This window comes from Balaenoptera musculus, chromosome X, assembly GCF_009873245.2.
Source record: "Balaenoptera musculus isolate JJ_BM4_2016_0621 chromosome X, mBalMus1.pri.v3, whole genome shotgun sequence".
NCBI classification, from domain to species: domain Eukaryota; kingdom Metazoa; phylum Chordata; class Mammalia; order Artiodactyla; family Balaenopteridae; genus Balaenoptera; species Balaenoptera musculus.
In genome coordinates, this window is record NC_045806.1 from 60,665,082 (window position 1) to 60,683,583 (window position 18,502).

The following is an 18,502-nucleotide window of genomic DNA, read 5'->3' on the forward strand; positions in this document are numbered from 1 at the left end:
AGAGGAACAGGATAGTTTATGCTCTCGTTTTTCCATTTTAACTATCCCTCTACTGGGCTTCTGGACAAGGAGAACAGGATTCAGTAGTTTGGAAAGGGAGTTGAGGGAGACAGCTGCGGATTGAGTAGGTAGGCGAGTATGAGGAGGAGGAGGAAGGGCTGGGGAGAAGAGAGAGGCTGTAGCGGCTGCCTGTTGAGGGAGGAAGAGGTTGGGGGGAAGGGAGAGGAGGAGGAGGGGGAGGAGAGAGATGACATGGGGAGAGGAGGAGGGGGGATGGGGGAGGAGGAGGAGAGGGCTCGAGGGACCGTCTGTCTCGGGACAGGCTGGCCAGCTGGGGCGCGGAGCCGGGAGGAGGAGGCAGCAGTAGCAGCGCTTGGAGCAGCAGCAGCAGAAACAAGTACCAGCCACACAGCGGCTCCTCCGGCCCGAGCAGCCACAGTCCCCCGGCCGCGATGGCGCTGCAAAGCCCGGCGAGCGAGGAAGCTAAGGGGCCCTGGCGGGAGGCAGACCAGGAACAGCAGGAGCGGGTGGGTAGCCCCGAGCCAGAGCCGGAGCCGGAGCCGGAGCCCGAGCCCGTGCCAGTACCCCCACCCGAGCCCCAGCCAGAGCCCCAGCCGGAGCCCCAGCCCTTACCGGACCCTGCACCACTGCCGGAGCTGGAGTTTGAGCCTGAGCCGGTGCACGAACCCGAGCCCACGCCCACCGTGGAGACCCGCGGCACCGCGCGCGGCTTCCAGCCCCCCGAAGGTGGCTTCGGCTGGATGGTGGTCTTCGCTGCCACCTGGTGCAACGGCTCCATCTTTGGCATCCAGAACTCCTTCGGGATTCTCTACTCCATGTTGCTGCAGGAGGAAAGAGAGAAAAATCGCCAAGTGGAGTTCCAAGCAGGTGAGCGGCTCCGCGCGCCCCACCTGGCATTCTAGGCAAGGGTGTCCGCTCCGGCTGCCGCCGATCCTATACCTCCTGGTCCGAGGCACCCCTCTAGCGCGCCGCTTGGACTCCTCCCCCTTGCCCCTTGCCCGTGGCGCTGCTAGAGCGCCGGTTGCCGGGCTCTGGGCAGCCTCGGCTGTGGAGACTAGGCGCAAGAAGTCCCGGGGGTGGGACCTGGGACCTTCGTTGATCATACGCAAGGAATGAACTTTTTTGCTCTGGGACATATCCAGACGCACCTTTCGGGTTTGTTTAAAGTACTCTGAGCGTGTGTACTGGGGGAAAATAGTTGCAGAATGTTGTTGTGGTTTTTTTGTTTTTTGGTTATTTTGGGGGGGTGGGTGGAGTGCGAAGACATGGAGAGAGGAGAGAGTTTGGAGGTTGGGAGGACTTTGAGAGAAACACTGTACCGCAGATCTCCGCAGCAGCCCCTGTTCCTGTACGGGGAGCGGAGGTGTTTTCTGTCAAAAACACTTTAGGAATCCTGGTGACTGAGCGAAGACTCTAACACATGGCAGGCGTGTGTATCTGCAGGAGAGAGAGGAAGGGAGGGAAGGAGTGCGAGTGGGGGGTGTGCGCGCGTCTATTTGCCCGCCGTGGTTACGGCCCAACCGGGCCCGGCCGTCCTCTGCCACTCTGAGGGAGCGAGCGGATCTCTGTGCCCTCTGAGCTGAACCCCAAAGCAGGCAGGGAGGCAGTCTCCGCGGTCTCCTGCCAGAGAGGCGTGTGGCGGCTGGCAGACTGGGCCCTGAGGCTCACTTCGCACCGCCCCCAATCTCAGCCTTGCCCTGCCTGGCGCCCCGCGCCTCTCCGCTATCCGCTGGGTGCCTCGTTAGTCTTTAGCCGGAATGCCGGCCTCCACCCCTCCTGCCTTCGTGTGGTGCTGACTTGGTCTTCTTCCCTAAGACAAGCAGGGCTGGGGGCATAGTTCTCGCTCTTCAGGCCCGCGGCCACAGGACCACAGGCTTGTGCGCTCCTCCCGTTGAGCCTGCCTGTGGACTCGGAGAAGTCAAAGTAGCCATCCCGCTTTCTCGGCAAGCTGCCGGCGAAGCCCCTCAGCCGTTCTCATGAGGAGTCTCGAGAGCGAGCCGAGGGGCTTGGGATGCCGTCTTCCTCAAGGCTCACTCCCTCTTGTGGCTCCTCAGGACAGCTCCACTCGAGACCCGCCGCAAGTTTGCAGCTTAGAATACGTGGCTTTTTAAAACGCAGCTCAGAATAAGTGTTGCCCTGGGACTGAAGGGTTCCCTCCTCTCGCCACCCCCAAACACGTACTTCTGCTGCTCTTTGAGGGAGCCTGGGGATCATTTAGTGAATAGAAGCCTTGAATTCTGGGGGCATCCACCTGTGGATTCCCTGGGCCCTTAGAGAGCCTCTCCTACGGCTCTCAACCAAGGACTCTTTTTTTTCTTTTTTTTTTTTCTTTTTTTCTTTTTTTAGTTTGCTAGGCTGCCCTTTAAGAGGTTTTGGGACTCTTGGTGCCTCTGACCTTGTGATCCATTGGCGTTCTAGTGTGCGGGGCCCCACTTGAAAGTTCAAGTGTGCGGCAATGGCTGTCCAAGGCAATCTCAGGACTGCCCAGGCTGCGTTGACGCCTGAGTGGAGGGGGTCCCTGACTGTGTGGAACAACATTTGGGCGGAAGGTCACTGTCACACTCACCCCTGGGACTACATTTTCCCTGCTTTGATGCAGTTCAGGGGCTCTTGGGAAGGAAGCCAGTGTAGGGCCTCTGGCTGTTGCCTAGGTTACCTTGGAGGGCACCTGCTGAGCATTGCCCTGTGGTTAAAGGCAGGCTGTTGGCCTTCGGGGTCAGTGGCAAAGTCTGGGTAAAACTTCATGGGAGGTAATGGGGGATGGGCTGAAGCTAGGCCCTGGCATTCATGTGATGTGAGCAGGCCTAGAGCTGGGGCCTTAGGAGTGTGTAATAAAACTTGAAAAAAACACTATTTTACCAGGAAGAGGTTCACTGCTGGGGAACAAACTTCAAAGTAGGTGATCATAGGGGACTCAGGGGGAGGGCTGGCTGAGACTTTCCGGTCAAGACCTCACAGTGCAGCTGGGAAGGGGGTGGTAGCAGTGAGCTGTGCAGAGGTGTGGCTGGTGTGTGTTCTGACACAGACTAGGTCCATTGAGGGGCTGGGGTTACCAGTTTAAATTATGGTGAGTATAGGTCAGGAAAGGATAGAAAGGAATTTGGTATGTCCCCAGGGTCACAGACTACTTTGGCTTGGGTCCTTGCTGTATGTGTCTTGAATTCATGAAAGTTATTTTTGATACTGGAGGCTCTGGGAAACACCTCAATTTTTATTTTTAAAAAGTCAGGAACACCCCACTACACTCCTGAGTTCCTAGAAAATCTCATCCTCACCACTACCTTTTTTGAGCCCCTCAGCTTTCCCAAGCAACCATTCAGGTCCTGAGATTCCAAATGTGCCTCTGTCTCCACACACTTTCTGCCGTTTACTCAAAATTTCTCAGCTACCTATGCCACAGCACTGGTGTCTCAAAGGGATAGCATAAGCCAGTAGAAGCTTGCTGTTTGTCAGCCAGTGTTTGCCCAATAGCCATTCTGAGGAACACAGAATATACACTCCCACAGTCAAGGAGGTTGGTGCATTGTCCATTTCTATTAATGTCTGACATGCCTTACATCTCTAGAAATCTATGAATTTAATATTTGGAAGCACCCCACAACCCAAATTCTCGTTGGCTAGGCCTAATATCTTCACAGTCCTAAAGCTGTGCTGATTGGCTTAATGGGTCTAAGGCTCTGCAGATGACTGGGACTATTGTGAGGGTGCCCCAGAGAAAGGTTGTTTTGATGTCTGGGGGCTAACTCCACATCAGAGGGGTCTCTGGTCATGTGAAAAAACCATGGAGAGTAGAAGGGAAGTGGAATGCAGGCCATTCTAGAGCATGCAATGTCCAGTCTTTGTGAACTCTGTGGTGCATACAATTCTATGGTGGCAGTGTATCTTGTCCTTTCTCTTCACCCATTTTGAAAAGGAAACCAACTTTCCCTGGGCCTTAGGCCTGGGATGACTGGCAGACAAAAGGTTCTTGAGATGGAGGCAAGTGACCAAGGTCCGATTTAGGGAAAAATGGAAAAAATCAAGAGAGGAATGAGCCTATACTTTTGTAGAGCTTGTGGGAAATTTGGGAGCTCCCCCAACCCAGACCAAGCAGCAGACAGGACATGGGCAACCCAACAATTTGGTGGAAAGTATATCATGGCTTCCTGGCATGAGAGGGGAGCATTTTGGAGGAAAGAAAGAGCAAGGTAGCATTGATTGCAGGCCTCAGATCATTACTGGAACCCTAAATGAGTTGGAGCTGGGGCAAGGTTAGGGTTGGGGGTCCAGAAGACAAGGCAGAACAAGTCAGAGTTTTTAACATTGGCTCCAAGCTTAGGTCTTTTTGAAGGTGTTCCAGAGTAAACCCAGTACCCTGCACTTTCCACCTTGACTGCCAGTCTAGCACTGAGCCATAAAATATGATGGGAGGCATCTTTTCCTGGGCAGTTTATAAGCATGACCCTTGTAGGCTCCCAGGTGAGGAGTGTGGGGCTATGTCTCTCACCACCTGGGGAAAGGGGTAATAATGGTCAGGAAGGTTCATTATTGGGCACAAGATAGTTCAAGCTCATGGGCCACTCTGATGGAGACAGAATTTTCTAGGCATGGGATAAATGATACAATCTGCCTTTGGGCAAAGAGTCCCAAAGATAGATGGGGCCAGGGACAGTTTAAGCTATCTTTCTCTTCCCCATTTTAGGGGCTTTCATTGCTTAGTTCAGTGTCTCACTGGGCTCACCACTAAATTGCTGACTTTGAGAGCCAGGTATCTTTTGAGCAAATCTGCCAATGTCTTGCCTTTGGCTGAAGGCTTTTGCTTACTGTCCAGAGAAGGTTGGCTCAGAGCCTGCTATGGCGCTTTAGGCCACAGGGCCATTGGCCAGGCATCTTTCAAGTCACTCCTCTGACTCCTCTCCAACCAAGCTAGGTCCAAAACTGAGACCTTGACTCATACCGGAGGGGATGAGGAGGAGAGGTTGGGGTACTTGGAAGCCAACTAGGGGGATGCTTGTTTGAGCTGGAGTAGCCAATTGAAGTTGGATCCCTGGCTCACTGTCCAGTAGCCTCGAGTGCTCATTCTAAGTCTAAATCTGGATCCCAATGGGCTGGTGATCTCAGTAATACCAACTAGGCAGTGACTAGGAGCTAAACAACTTGTGCCCCTGACTTGCTCTGTGACTTTGAGCAGGCACTTTACCTCTCTGTACCTCAGTTTATCTATCTGTAAAGTGAAAGGGTTTGACTAGATAAACTTCTTAGCTCTGCTGTTCTATCCTTCTAAAATTATGTGATATTTTATTCTTTACTATTCACTTGGCATAAATTTTGACTCATTCAGACAAATGGAAATATGTTAATCTGCCTGAATGAGGGTGTGGATGGGTTGGGAGGAGATTGGGAAAGCAATGGAAAACCTTGTAGACATCATTTCTCCATGTGTATTAAAAGACTATGGGGCTAACTCATATGTACTGATGTGGTTGAAAAGATCCACTTTTTTTTTAACCCAGTGTGTAAAGGCAACTTCACATCCACAATGCTTCTCCCAGAATGTCCTGCTTAGCATAGAATTGGGCCTCCAAGAGAATTCCCTCAACTTGGCCTGCTGCAGGCTAGCAGAGTAGTTCTGTATGCTGCTGTTTCCCAGCATTTGAGCCTGTTTCTAAAAAGCATTAAACTTCAAGCATTCCCTTAAGCCTCAGTTTGGACCCCTCTCCTGAAACTTAATTTTCCACAGCTCATTCTCATTTCTCAGAAATGCATGGTTAGTATGATCTTGGTTTGCTGTTACTTCAGGATAGAAGAGTAAACCAAGATTCCTAAGTGCAATACAGTGTTTTCCTTCAGGAGGCTTCAGACAGGGCATCTTTATAGCTGGCTAAGGGCTGCTGCCTTGTAGTGGGTATGAGAGAGCTGCTGCTTGCCATCCTAGAGAAGGCCATATTGAGTATCCACAATTTCTGGGCAACTTCAGCTTCACTCAGGGCTTAGCTGAGAGTGTGGCTACTGAAGTAGCAGGCACAGAGCTCTCTCTCCTTTTCCCTGAATTTATAGTTGCTTTGGAAATATTTCCTGCAGTGCCATGAAGAGTAAACAAACGGACTATCAACATTTACAGAAATATATAAAGGATGTCATCTGGACCTTTTGAGCAGACCAGTTTCCCAGGAGGGTATGCTGCTTTTCCCATCAACATCTTTTTGTTTTATTGCATTTTGAAAAGAAAGAATCATTTACTCTTTTCAGAGTGTGTGAAAGATGGAGTGGGATTTCCTGTTTTGAAAGGAATTATTTCACCTGGGATTGAATGAGTTAACCTTAGAGAAAAATCTTTACTCATAAAACACACACACACACACACACACACACACACATACACACTCTACACCTCAAGCCATGGATTATGAGTATTCTATCTGAAAAAAGTCTTTTCTCATCTGTTTACAGAATTAGGTTTAATGCAACAGAAGCTTCTGTAGGGGTTGTGGGGGACTAGTGCGAAGGGCCCAGATTGGGAAACTTGTTAGGTAAGAGTGATGGAGAGAATATGGCCAGCCTGGATTGTACCTCTTGGCATGGACTCTTTGCAACTCCCCAACAGTGGGGCTTGGAAACATTTATTGTAAGTTTCTTTCTGCTTCCATCCTCTCCTTATCCTGCATCCCTCTTGGTATTCAAAGGTTATTGGGAAGAGGGTTTAGGATACTCCAGCCCTCTCCCGTTTTAAGGGTAACAGAGGACTAAGCCTAGGGATGTTTAATCATTTGCCTTGAAGTCAAGGTACTGTGATTACTAATGTGAAATCACTTGGCACTTATTTTGTGGGTAGGGAATGTGGCCTGCTTGGGTGGCTTGAGGAAGTACATGCTTCTTCACCCTGGAAGTCTTGTCTTTCTCTATTCTCTTGCTTGCTTTTTTCTGGGGTTGGTAGAAGAAGGACTAAAACTGGCTGTCCCAACCACACATTTTCTTGGCTCCTCCTATTTTCACAGTGCATCTGTAATACCTCTGCTCATATGCCATCCCTTTGCTCCCAGTATTGTTCTCTCTTCTTCTTTCCCTCATTCAATTAGAGGAACAACTGGGGTTTGGATGTTGTACAGGCCTCACTCCAGACTGGATCTCAGGCCCATTCCCACACATCCTGTGGAAGTATCTTTTCCCTTTTCCCCTTTCTCCTCTCTTATTCTCCACTTTCTTGGGGAAGGGTGACTTCCTGTGAAGCACTCAAGAGTGTAGAAGCTATCACCTCTGGATTTTTGCAGTAAGATAGCTGCTATGAAACCCTTTTCATCATTTCCACACCTCCTTTTTTCACAGCCCCAGGACCCCAGTCAAAGAGATAACATTGTAGCAGGTCTTACTCAATAGTATTCAACAAATGTCCTGGTCAGTTGCACCCTTTCTCTTCAAATCCTCACTATTGTTGTCCCTCAATTCCTCAGCCAACTGAACTTCCAGAGACTTCAGATTGGTTTTCAGTAGCTTCAGGGGTTCTCGATAGAATAGAGCTCTTCATTCTATTTTGAGCCCCTATCATCTCTCTTCTTGCCAAAAAATACTGCAGAATTGATTGTAGAGGAGTCAGAGGGGGGAGGAGACAGACACCCATGTCCTAACTAGAGTCAAAAGTGCTTTCAGTGAGGATGGAGAGGGAGGAAGTGAAACTCCCAGGTTAGTTGCTTCCCTGCTTCCATGCAGCTGAAGGGGAAAAAAGGAAAGGAAATGTCACTAAACTAGCAGTCCCCACACAGTCTCCTTGTCTAATTTATCCTGTGGATCTGTCCACCCACCTTCTTACCCAGGCTGGAAGGGTATGTGCATGCACCCATGTGTCCAGACCTGTGTGTACGTGTGTATAGCTGGGTGTGTGATGTCTCTCTGGGCCAGTTAGCACAGTTGCTTAGAACATGGTGCCTATGAGACTCCGGTCACAAGTTCAGTCACTTGTTTAGGTAACTGAGCTTCTCACAAAGAAAAGAACTCTCCTTCTGTTCATCACCCATGCCCCTCATGTGGGGTTGCCACTGATCCCAAGAGGACTGGGTAGAAGTATGGAGATGACTCCCTATAAGCTTTCCCTATTACGGGAGAAAAGACATGAAGCAGACAGCCTAGTGATAGCTGCTCTTCCACAGTGTTATTTCTTTGACATTTAGCTTCTTGCTTCCATCAAGCACCCTAATAATAATAATAATAATAATAGTAATAATAACAATAGAAATTGCTAACATTTATTTAGCATTTAGCAATTAATTCTGTGCTAGGCATTATGTTAAGCACTTTACATGTACCAACCCATTTAAATTCTGAACAACTCTATGAGGTAGGTACTATTATTTCCTCCATTTCACAGATAAAGAGAAAGATGCACAGAAGTTAAGTAGCTTGCTTAGCTCATATAGCAAATAATAGCAGAGCCAAGATTTGAACCCAGAGAGTATGAGACCAGAACTCCTGCCTTTAGATATCACCTAATACATACTAAAGATGGGAGAGGCGCAGCTACCAAGGAAGACTGCTGCAGAGTTTTTCCATTCCTGTAGCCTCAGGGCATCCTTATGACTAAGGGATAAAAAGAGATGACCAAGAAAGGGTTTAGTAAACAAAAGTCTCACAGTCTTGTGATACATGACATACTCTTCTAACCACCCATCTTACTCTACCCAGAGTCCATGGTCCTTGGGTCCAAAAAAGGGCCAGAGAAACTGTCTCTTTTTAGTTGGTTAGCCTGAATAAGTCACATAACCTTTCAAGGCTTCAGTGTTCTCATCTTCATAGTGAGATTGACAGCATTTACTTTTATAGGACTATGAAGGGTCACATGAGATTCTGTATGTGAAAGACATTTGTAAATTGTGAAGGGGTTGGTATTATTATTATTATTATCATCATCATCATCATCATCCAGTAACCTTTTCCAGCTCCTAGAAAGTGAGCTGCTACACCTTTCTCTAAATATTTCTGGAAGAGGAATCAACCCCTCCTCCCCACCTTCCACCTCCCCACGCCATCTCTTCCCCATCTCTCCTCTGTATTCTTCTGCAGTATTACCCGGGTATCCTGTAGCTAAGGACTGGCTGTGTTTTCTTTGTTCCTCAATTCTCTAGGAGCCCAGGGAGAGGAGGGGCCAGATCCCAGGTCATATACATTCAAGGAAACAAGGCATGTTGAAATATTTACAGCTCTTGGCAGGAGCTCACAAACCTCCCTTTGAGTCAAGGACTGAGTTTTTAAATAGGAATTGCTACGCATTGGGGGCAGATGGTGGGTGGAGTTAGGGTGTCGCTTCCTCCCGAGGGTCTCTCACAGAGTCTCTGTTCTCCTGCAGGTAGTGAGAAGAAGGAAAGGGATATTTAGGGTCAGAAGGTCTGGGCCAGGGGACATTAAGCAAAGAAGGGGCCTTGCTCCTTTGTATTCAGTTTCGGAGTGGGCCAATTTCCTTATGTTCTAAACAGGATAGCCCCAGAGAACAGAGGCCACAGAAAGCCAGAGGCCTGGAGGAGGACTGCAACAGCAGGTTTTTTTGTTTTTTTTAAAATTTTTATTGGAGTATAGTTGCTTTAAAACTGTTAGTTTCTGCTGTACAGCAAAGTGAATCAGCTATATGTATACATACATCCCCTCTTTTCTGGATTTCCTTCCCATTTAGATCAGCAGAGAGCACTAGGTAGAGTTCCCTTGCTATACACTAGGTTATCATTTGTTATCTATTTTATACATAGTATCAATAGTATATATGTGTCAATCGCAATCTCCCAATTCACCCCCCCCCCAACTTTGTACCTATTTCTGCTTTGTAAATAAGATTGTCTATACCAATTTTTTCAGATTCCACATATATGCGTTAATATATGGTATTTGTTTTTCTCTTTCTGACTTACTTCACTATGTATGACAGTCTCTAGGTCCATCCATGTCTCTACAAATGACCCAATTTAATTCCTTTTTATGGCCGAGTAATATTCCATTGTATATATATATACCACATCTTCTTTATCCATTTCTCTGTTGATGGACATTTAGGTTTCTCCCATGTCCCAGTTACTGTAAATAGTGCTGCAATGAACAATGGGTGCATGCATCTTCTTGAATTATGGTTTTCTAAGGGTATATGCCCAGTAGTGGGATTGCTGGGTCACATGGTAGTTCTATTTTTAGCTTTTTAAGGAACCTCCATACTGCTTTCCATAGTAGCTGTATCAATTTACATTCCCACCAACAGTGCAAGAGGGTTCCCTTTTCTGCACACCCTCTCCAGCATTTATTGTTTGTAGATTTTGTGATGATGGCTATTCTGACTGGGGTGAGGTGATATCTCATTGTAGTTTTGATTTACATTTCTCTAATAATTAGTGATGTTGAGCATTTCTTCATCTGTTCATTGGCCATCTGTATGTCTTCCTTAGAGAAATGTCTATTTAGGTCTTCCACCCATTTTTGGATTGGGTTGTTCGTATTTTTGATATTGAGCTGCATGAGCTGTTTGTATATTTGGGAGATTAATCCTTTGTCAGCTGCTTCGTTTGCAAGTATTTTCTCCCATCCTGAGGGTTGTCATTTCGTCTTGTTTATGGTTTCCTTTGCTGTGCAAAAGCTTTAAGTTTAATTAGGTCCCATTTCTTTATTTTTGTTTTTATTCTCATTACTCTAGGAGGTGGGTCAAAAAAGATCTTGCTGTGATTTATATCAGAGTGTTCTGCCTCTGTTTTCCTCTAAGAGTTTTATAGTGTCTGGCCTTACATTTAGGTCTTTAATCCATTTTGAGTTTATTTTTGTGTATGGTGTTAGGGAGTGTTCTAATTTCATTCTTTTATATGTAGCTGTCCAGTTTTCCCAGCACCACTTATTGAAGAGGCTGTCTTTTCTCCATTGTACATTCTTGCCTCTCGTGTCATAGATTAGGTGACCATAGGTGCTTGGGTTTATCTCTGGACTCTCTATCCTCTTGCATTGATCTGTATTTCTGTTTTTGTGTCAGTACCATAGTGTCTTGATTACTCTAGTCCTGTAGTATAGTCTGAAGTCAGGGAACCTGATTCCTCCAGCTCTTTTTCTTTTTATTCTCAAGATTGCTTTTGCTATACGAGGTCTTTTGTGTTTCCATACAAATTGTAAAATTTTTGTTCTAGTTCTGTGAAAAATGCCATTGGTAATTTGATAGGGATTGCATTGAATCTGTAGATTGCTTTTGGTAGTATAGTCATTTTCACAGTACTGATTTTTCCAATCCAAGAACATGGTATAACTTCCCATCTGTTTGTGTTGTCTTTGATTTCTTTCATCAGTATCTTATATTTTTCTGCATATAGGCCTTTTGCCTCCTTAGGTAGATTTATTCCTAGGCATTTTATTCTCTTCATTGCAATGGTAAATGGGATTGTTTCCTTAATATATGTTTCTGATCTTTTGTTGTTAGTGTATAGGATTGCAAGGAATTTCTGTGTATTAATTTTGTATCCTGCAACTTTACCAGATTCATTGATGAGCTTTAGTAATTTTCTGGTGGCATCGTTAGGATTTTCTATGTATAGTATCATGTCATCTCCAAACAGTGACAGTTGTACTTCTTCTTTGCCAATTTGGATTCCTTTTATTTCTTTTTCTTCTCTAATTACCATGGCTATGACTTCCAAAACTATGTTGAATAATAGTGGCAAAAGTAGGGACCCTTGTCTTGTTCCTGATTTTAGAGGAAATGCTTTCAGTTTTTCACCATTGAGAATAATGTTTGCTGTGGGTTTGGTCATATATAGCCTTTATTATATTGAGGTAGGTTCCCTGTATGCCCACTTTCTGGAGAGTTTTTATCATAAATGGGTGTTGAATTTTGTCAAAAGCTTTTTCTGCATCTATTGAGATGATCATATGGTTTTTGTTCTTCAATTTGTTGATGTGGTGTATCACACTGATTTATTTGCAAATATTAAAAATTCCTTGCATCCCTGGGATAAATCCCACTTGATCATGGTGTATGATCCTTTTAATGTGTTGTTGGATTCTCTTTGCTAGTGTTATGTTGAGGATTTTTGCGTCTATGTTCATCAGTGAAATTGGCCTGTAGTTTTCTTTTTTGTGACATCTTTGTCTGGTTCTGGTATCAGGGTGATGGTGGCCTTGTAGAATGAGTTTGGGAATGTTCCTCCCTCTGCAATTTTTTGGAAGAGCTTGAGAAGGATAGGTATTAGCTCTTCTCTAAACGTTTGATAAAATTCGCTGGTGAAGCCATCTGGTCCTGGACTTTTGTTTGTTGGAAGGTTTTTTTTTTTTTTTTTTTAAAGAAATTCACGTTCTTTTATTTATTTATTTATGACTGTGTTGAGTCTTCGTTTCTGTGCAAGGGCTTTCTCTAGTTGCGGCAAGTGGGGACCACTCTTCATCGCGGTGCGCGGGCCTCTCACCATCGCGGCCTCTCTTGTTGCGGAGCACAGGCTCCAGACGCGCAGGCTCAGTAATTGTGGCTCACGGGCCCAGTTGCTCCGTGGCATGTGGGATCTTCCCAGACCAGGGCTCGAACCCGTGTCCCCTGCATTGGCAGGCAGATTCTCAACCACTGCGCCACCAGGGAAGCCCTGTTGGAAGGTTTTTAATCACAGTTTCAATTTCATTACTTGTGATTGGTCTGTTCATATTTTCTGTTTCTTCCTGGTTCAGTATTGGAAGGTTGTACATTTCTAAGAATTTGTCCATTTCTCCCAGGTTGTCCATTTTATAGGCATATAGTCGCCCGTAAGAGTCTCTTATGATCCTTTGTATTTCTGTGGTGTCAGTTGTAACTTCTTTTTCGTTTCTAATTTCGTTTCTAATTTCATTTAGTTTCATTTCTAATTTTATTGAAATTAAAATCTCCCTTTTTATCTTGATGAGTCTAGCTAAAGGTTTATCAATTTTGTGTATCTTCTCAAAGACCCAGCTTTTAGTTTTATTGATCTTTGCTATTGTTTTCTTTGTTTCTATTTCATTTATTTCTGCTATGATCTTTATGATTTCTTCTAATAACTTTGGGTTTTATTTGGTCTTCTTTCTCTAGTTGCTTTAGGTTTAAGGTTAGGTTATTTATTTGAGATTTTTCTTGTTTCTTGACGTAGGATTGTATTGGTTTAAACTTCCTTCTTAGGACTGCTTTTGCTGAATCCTATAGGTTTCGGGTTGTCGTGTTTTCATTGTCATTTGCTTCTAGGTATTTTTTGATTTCCTCTTTGATAGCTTCAGTGAGCTCTTCGTTATTTAATAACGTATTGTTTAGCCTCCATGTGTTTGTGTTTTTTAGAGTTTTTTTTCCTGTAATTGATTTCTAGTCTCATAACATTGTGGTTGGAAAAGATGCTTGATATGATTTCAATTTTCTTAAATTACTGATGCTTGCTTTGAGACCCAAGATGTGATCTACCCTGTAGAATGTTCCATGCGCACTTGAGAAGAAACTGTATTCTGTTGCTTTCGGATGGAATGTCCCAGAAATATCAATTAAGTCTATCTGGTCTAATGTGTCATTTAAGGCTTGTGTTTCCTTATTAATTTTCTGTCTGCATGATCTATCCATTGGTGTAATTGGAGAGTTAAAGTCCCCCACTATTATTGTGGTACTGTCGATTTCCCATTTTATGGCTATTAGCATTTGCCTTATGTATTGAGGTGCTCCTATGTTGGGTGCATAAATATTTACAATTTTTATATCTTCTTCTTGGATTGATCCCTTGTTCATTATGTAGTATCCTTCCTTGTCTCTTGTGACACTCTTTATTTTAAAGTCTATTTTATCTGATATGTGTATTGCTACTCCAACTCTCTTTTGATTTCCACTTGCATGGAATATCTTTTGCCATCCCCTCACTTTCAGTCTGTATGTGTTCCCAGGTCTGAAGTGGATCTCTTATAGACAACATATATACAGGTCTTGTTTTTGTATTCATTAAGCCAGTCTGTGTCTTTTGGTTGGAGCCTTTAATCCATTTACATTTAAGGTAATTATTGATATGTTTGTTCCTATTACCATTTTCTTAATTGTTTTGGGTTTTTTTTTTTTTTTTTTTTTTTTTTATTTATTTATTTATTTATTTATTTATTTATTTTTGACTGTGTTGGGTCTTTGTTTCTGTGCGAGGGCTTTCTCTAGTTGTGGCAAGCGGGGGCCACTCTTCATCGTGGTGCGCGGGCCTCTCACTATCGTGGGCTCTCTTGTTGCAGAGCACAGGCTCCAGACGCGCAGGCTCAGTAGTTGTGGCTCACGGGCCCAGTTGCTCCGCGGCATGTGGGATCTTCCCAGACCAGGGCTCGAACCCGTGTCCCCTGCATTGGCAGGCAGATTCTCAACCACTGCGCCACCAGGGAAGCCCTTGGGTTTCTTTTTGTAGGTCCTTTTCTTCACTTGTGTTTCCTGACTAGAGAAGTTATTTTAGCATTTGTTGCAAAGCTGGTCTGGTGGTGCTGTATTCTCTTAGCTTTTGCTTGCCTGTAAAACTTTTGATTTCTCCATTGAATCTGAATGAGATCCTTGCTGGGTAGAGTAATCTTGGTTGTAGATTTTTCCTTTTCATGACTTTAAATATATCCTGCCACTCCTCTGGCCTGTAGAGTTTCTGCTGAAAGATCAGCTGATAACCTTCTGGGTGTTCTCTTGTATGTTATATGTTGGTTTCCCTTGCTTCTTTTAATATTTTTTCTTTGTATTTAATTTTTGATAGTTTGATTAATATGTGTCTCAGCATTGTTTCTTCTTGGTTTTATCCTGTATGGGACTCTCTACACTTCCTGGACTTGACTTACTATTTCCTTTCCCATGTTAGGGAAGTTTTCGACTATAAACTCTTCAAATATTTTCAAAGACCCTTTCTATTTCTCTTTTTTTTCTGGAACCCCTATAATTTGAATGTTGGTGTGTTTAATGTTGTCCCAGAGGTCTCTGAGATGGTCCTCAATTCTTTTCATTCTTTATTCTTTATTCTGCTCTGTGGCAGTGATTTCCACCATTCTATCTTCCAACTCACTTAACTGTTCTTCTGCCTCAGTTATTCTGCTATTGATTCCTTATAGTGTATTTTTTAAACATCTTTATTGGAGTTTAATTGCTTTCCAATGTTGCATTAGTTTCTGCTGTATAACAAAGTGAATCAGCTACATGTATACATATATCCCCATATACCCTCCCTCTTGCGTCTCCCTCCCACCCTCCCTAACCCACCCCTCTAGGTGGTCATAAGTCACCAAGCTGATCTCCCTGTGCTATGCAGCTGCTTCCCACTAGTTATCTATTTTACATTTGGTAGTGTATATATGTCAATGCTACTCTCTCATTTCGTCCCAGCTTACCCTTCCCCCTCCCCATGTCCTCAAGTCCATGCTCTAGTAGGTCTGCGTCTTTATTCCTGTCCTGCCCCTAGGTTCTTCATAACCTTTTTTTTTTTTTAGATTCCGTATATATGTGTTAGCCTATGGTATTTGTTTTTCTCTTTCTGACTTACTTCACTCTGTATGACAGACTCTAGGTCCATCCAACTCACTACAAATAACTCAATTTCGTTTCTTTTTATGGCTGAGTAATATTCTGTTGTATATATGTGTCACATCTTCTTTATCCATTCATCTGTCAGTGGACACTTAGGTTGCTTCCATGTCCTGAGTATTGTAAATAGAGCTGCAATGAATGTTATGGTGGTACATGACTCTTTTTGAATTATGGTTTTCTCAGGGTATTTGCCCAGGACTGGGATTGCAGGTCACATGGTACTTCTATTTTTAGTTTTTTAAGGAACCTCCATACTGTTCTCCATAGTGGCTGTATCAATTTACGTTCCCACCAACAGTGCAAGAGGCTTCCCTTTTCTTCACACCCTCTCCAGCGTTTATTGTTTGTAGATTTTTTGATGATGGCCATTCTGACCGGTGTGAGGTGATACCTCATTATAGTTTTGACTTGCATTTCTCTAATGATTAGTGATGTTGAGCATCCTTTCATGTGTTTGTTGGCAATCTGTATATCTTCTTTGGAGAAATGTCTATTTAGGTCTTCTGCCCATTTTTGGATTGGGTTGTTTGTTTTTTTGATATTGAGCTGCATGAGCTGCTTGTATATTTTGGAGATTAATCCTTTGTCAGTTGCTTCATTTGAAAATATCTTGGGTCACAAATCAAGCCTTGGTAAATTTAAGGAAATTGAAACTGTATCAAGTACCTTTTCCGACCACAACACTATGAGAATAAATATCAATTGCAGGAAAAAACTATAAAATACAAACACATGGAGGCTAAACAATATGCTACTAAATAACAAAGAGATCACTGAAGAAATCAAAGTGGAAATCAAAAAATACCTAGAAACAAATGGCAACGAAAACACGACGACCCAAAACCTATGGATGCAACAAAAGCAGTTCTCAGAGGGAAGTCTATAACAATACAATCCTACCTCAAGAAATAAGAAAAATCTCAAATAAACAACCTAAACTTATACCTAAAGCAATCAGAGAAAGAAAAAGAAGCAACCAAACAAAAAACCAAAGTTAGCAGAAGGAAAGAAATCATAAAGATCAGATCAGAAATAAATGAAAAATAAATGAAACAATAGCAAAGATCAATAAAACTAAAAGCTGGTTCTTTGAGAGGATAAACAAAATTGATAAACCATTAGCCAGACTCATCAAGAAAAAAAGGGAGAAGACTCAAATCAACAGAATTAGAAATGAAAAAGGAGAAGTAACAGCTGACACTGCAGAAATACAAAGGATCGTTAGAGATTACTGCAAGCAACTATATGCCAATATAATGGACAACCTGGAAGAAGTGGACAAATTCTTAGAAAAGCACAACCTTCCAAGACTGAACCAGAAAGAAATAGAAAATATAAACAGACCAATCACAAGTACTGATATTGAAACTGTGATTAAAAATCTTCCAACAAACAAAAGCCCAGCACCAGATGGCTTCACAGGCTAATTCTATCAAACATTTAGAGAAGTGCTGACACCTATCCTTCTCAAACTCTTCCAAAATATAGCAGAGGGAGGAACACTCCCAAACTCATTCTACAAGGCCACCGTCACCCTGATACCAAAACCAGACAAAGATGTCACAAAGAAAGAAAACTACAGGCCAATATCACTGATGAACATAGATGCAAATATCCTCAACAAAATATTACCAAACAGAATCCAACAGCACATTAAAAGGATCATACACCATGATCAAGTGGGGTTTATCCCAGTGATGCAAGGATTCTTCAATATATGCAAATCAATCAATGTGATACACCATATTAACAAATTGAAGAATAAAAACCATATGATCATCTCAATACATGCAGAAAAAGCTTTTGACAAAGTTCAACACCAATTTATGATAAAAGCTCTCCAGAAAGTGGGCATAGAGGGAACCTACCTCAACGTAATAAAGCCCATATATGACAGACCCACAGCCAACGTCATTCTCAATGGTGAAAAGCTGAAACCATTTACTCTAAGATCAGGAACAAGACAAGGTTGCCCACTCTCACCACTCTTACTCAACTTAGTTTTGGAAGTTTTAGCCACAGCAATCAGAGAAGAAAAGGAAATAAAAGGAATCCAATTCAAAAGAAGAAATAAATCTGTCACTGTTTGCAGATGACATGCTTCTATACATAGAGAATCCTAAACATGCTACCAGAAAACTACTAGAGCTAATAAATGAATTTGGTAGTGTAGCAGGGTACAAAATTAATGCACAGAAATCTCGTGCAGTCCTGTATACTAAGGATGAAAAATCTGAAAGAGAAATTAAGGAAACACTCCTATTTACCTTTTCAACAAAAAGAATAAAATACCAAGGAATAAACCTACCTAAGGAGACAAAAGACCTGTATGCAGAAAACTGTAAGATACTGATGAAAGAAATTAAAGATGATACAAACAGATGGAGAGACATACCATGTTCTTGGATTGGAAGAATCAACATTGTGAAAATGACTATACTACTCAAAGAAATCTACAGACTCAGTGCAATCCCTATCAAACTACCAATGGCATTTTCCACAGAACTAGAAGAAAAAATTTCACAATTTGTATGGAAACACAAAAGACCCCAAATAGCCAAAGGAATTTTGAGAAAGAAAAACGGAGCTGGAGGAATCAGGCTCCCTGAGTTCAGACTATACTACAAAGCTACAGTAATCAAGACAGTATGGTACTGACACAAAAACAGAAATATAGATCAGTGGAATAGGATAGAAACCCAGAGATAAATCCATGCACATATGGTCACCTTATCTTTTATAAAGGAGGCAAGAATATACAATGGAGAAAAGATAGCTTCTTCAACAAGTGGTGCTGGTCAAACTGGACAGCTACTTGTAAAAGAATGAAATTAGAGCACTCCCTAACACCATACACAAAAGTAAACTCAAAATGGATTAAAGACCTAAATGTAAGGCCAGACACTATAAAACTCTTAGAGTAAAACATAGGTAGAACACTCTATGACATAAATCACAGCAAGATCCTTTTTGTCCCACCTCCTAGAGAAATGG

At 43.2% G+C, this 18,502-nt stretch overlaps 1 protein-coding gene across 2 annotated transcripts in view; it reads left to right on the forward strand.

The window, feature by feature from the left end:
* The first annotated feature begins 258 nt into the window (after nucleotides 1-258).
* Nucleotides 259-18,502, forward strand: part of SLC16A2 (solute carrier family 16 member 2) — a 117,128-nt gene continuing 98,884 nt past the window's right edge. Inside the window, exon 1 of one of the 2 annotated variants that reach the window (XM_036840849.1) lies at nucleotides 259-888. In XM_036840849.1, coding sequence (XP_036696744.1) covers nucleotides 453-888 — 436 coding nt within the window. In that variant the 5' untranslated portion in view covers nucleotides 259-452. The remainder of the gene's footprint in view (nucleotides 889-18,502) is intronic. The other variant, XM_036840850.1, reaches the window with a different exon arrangement.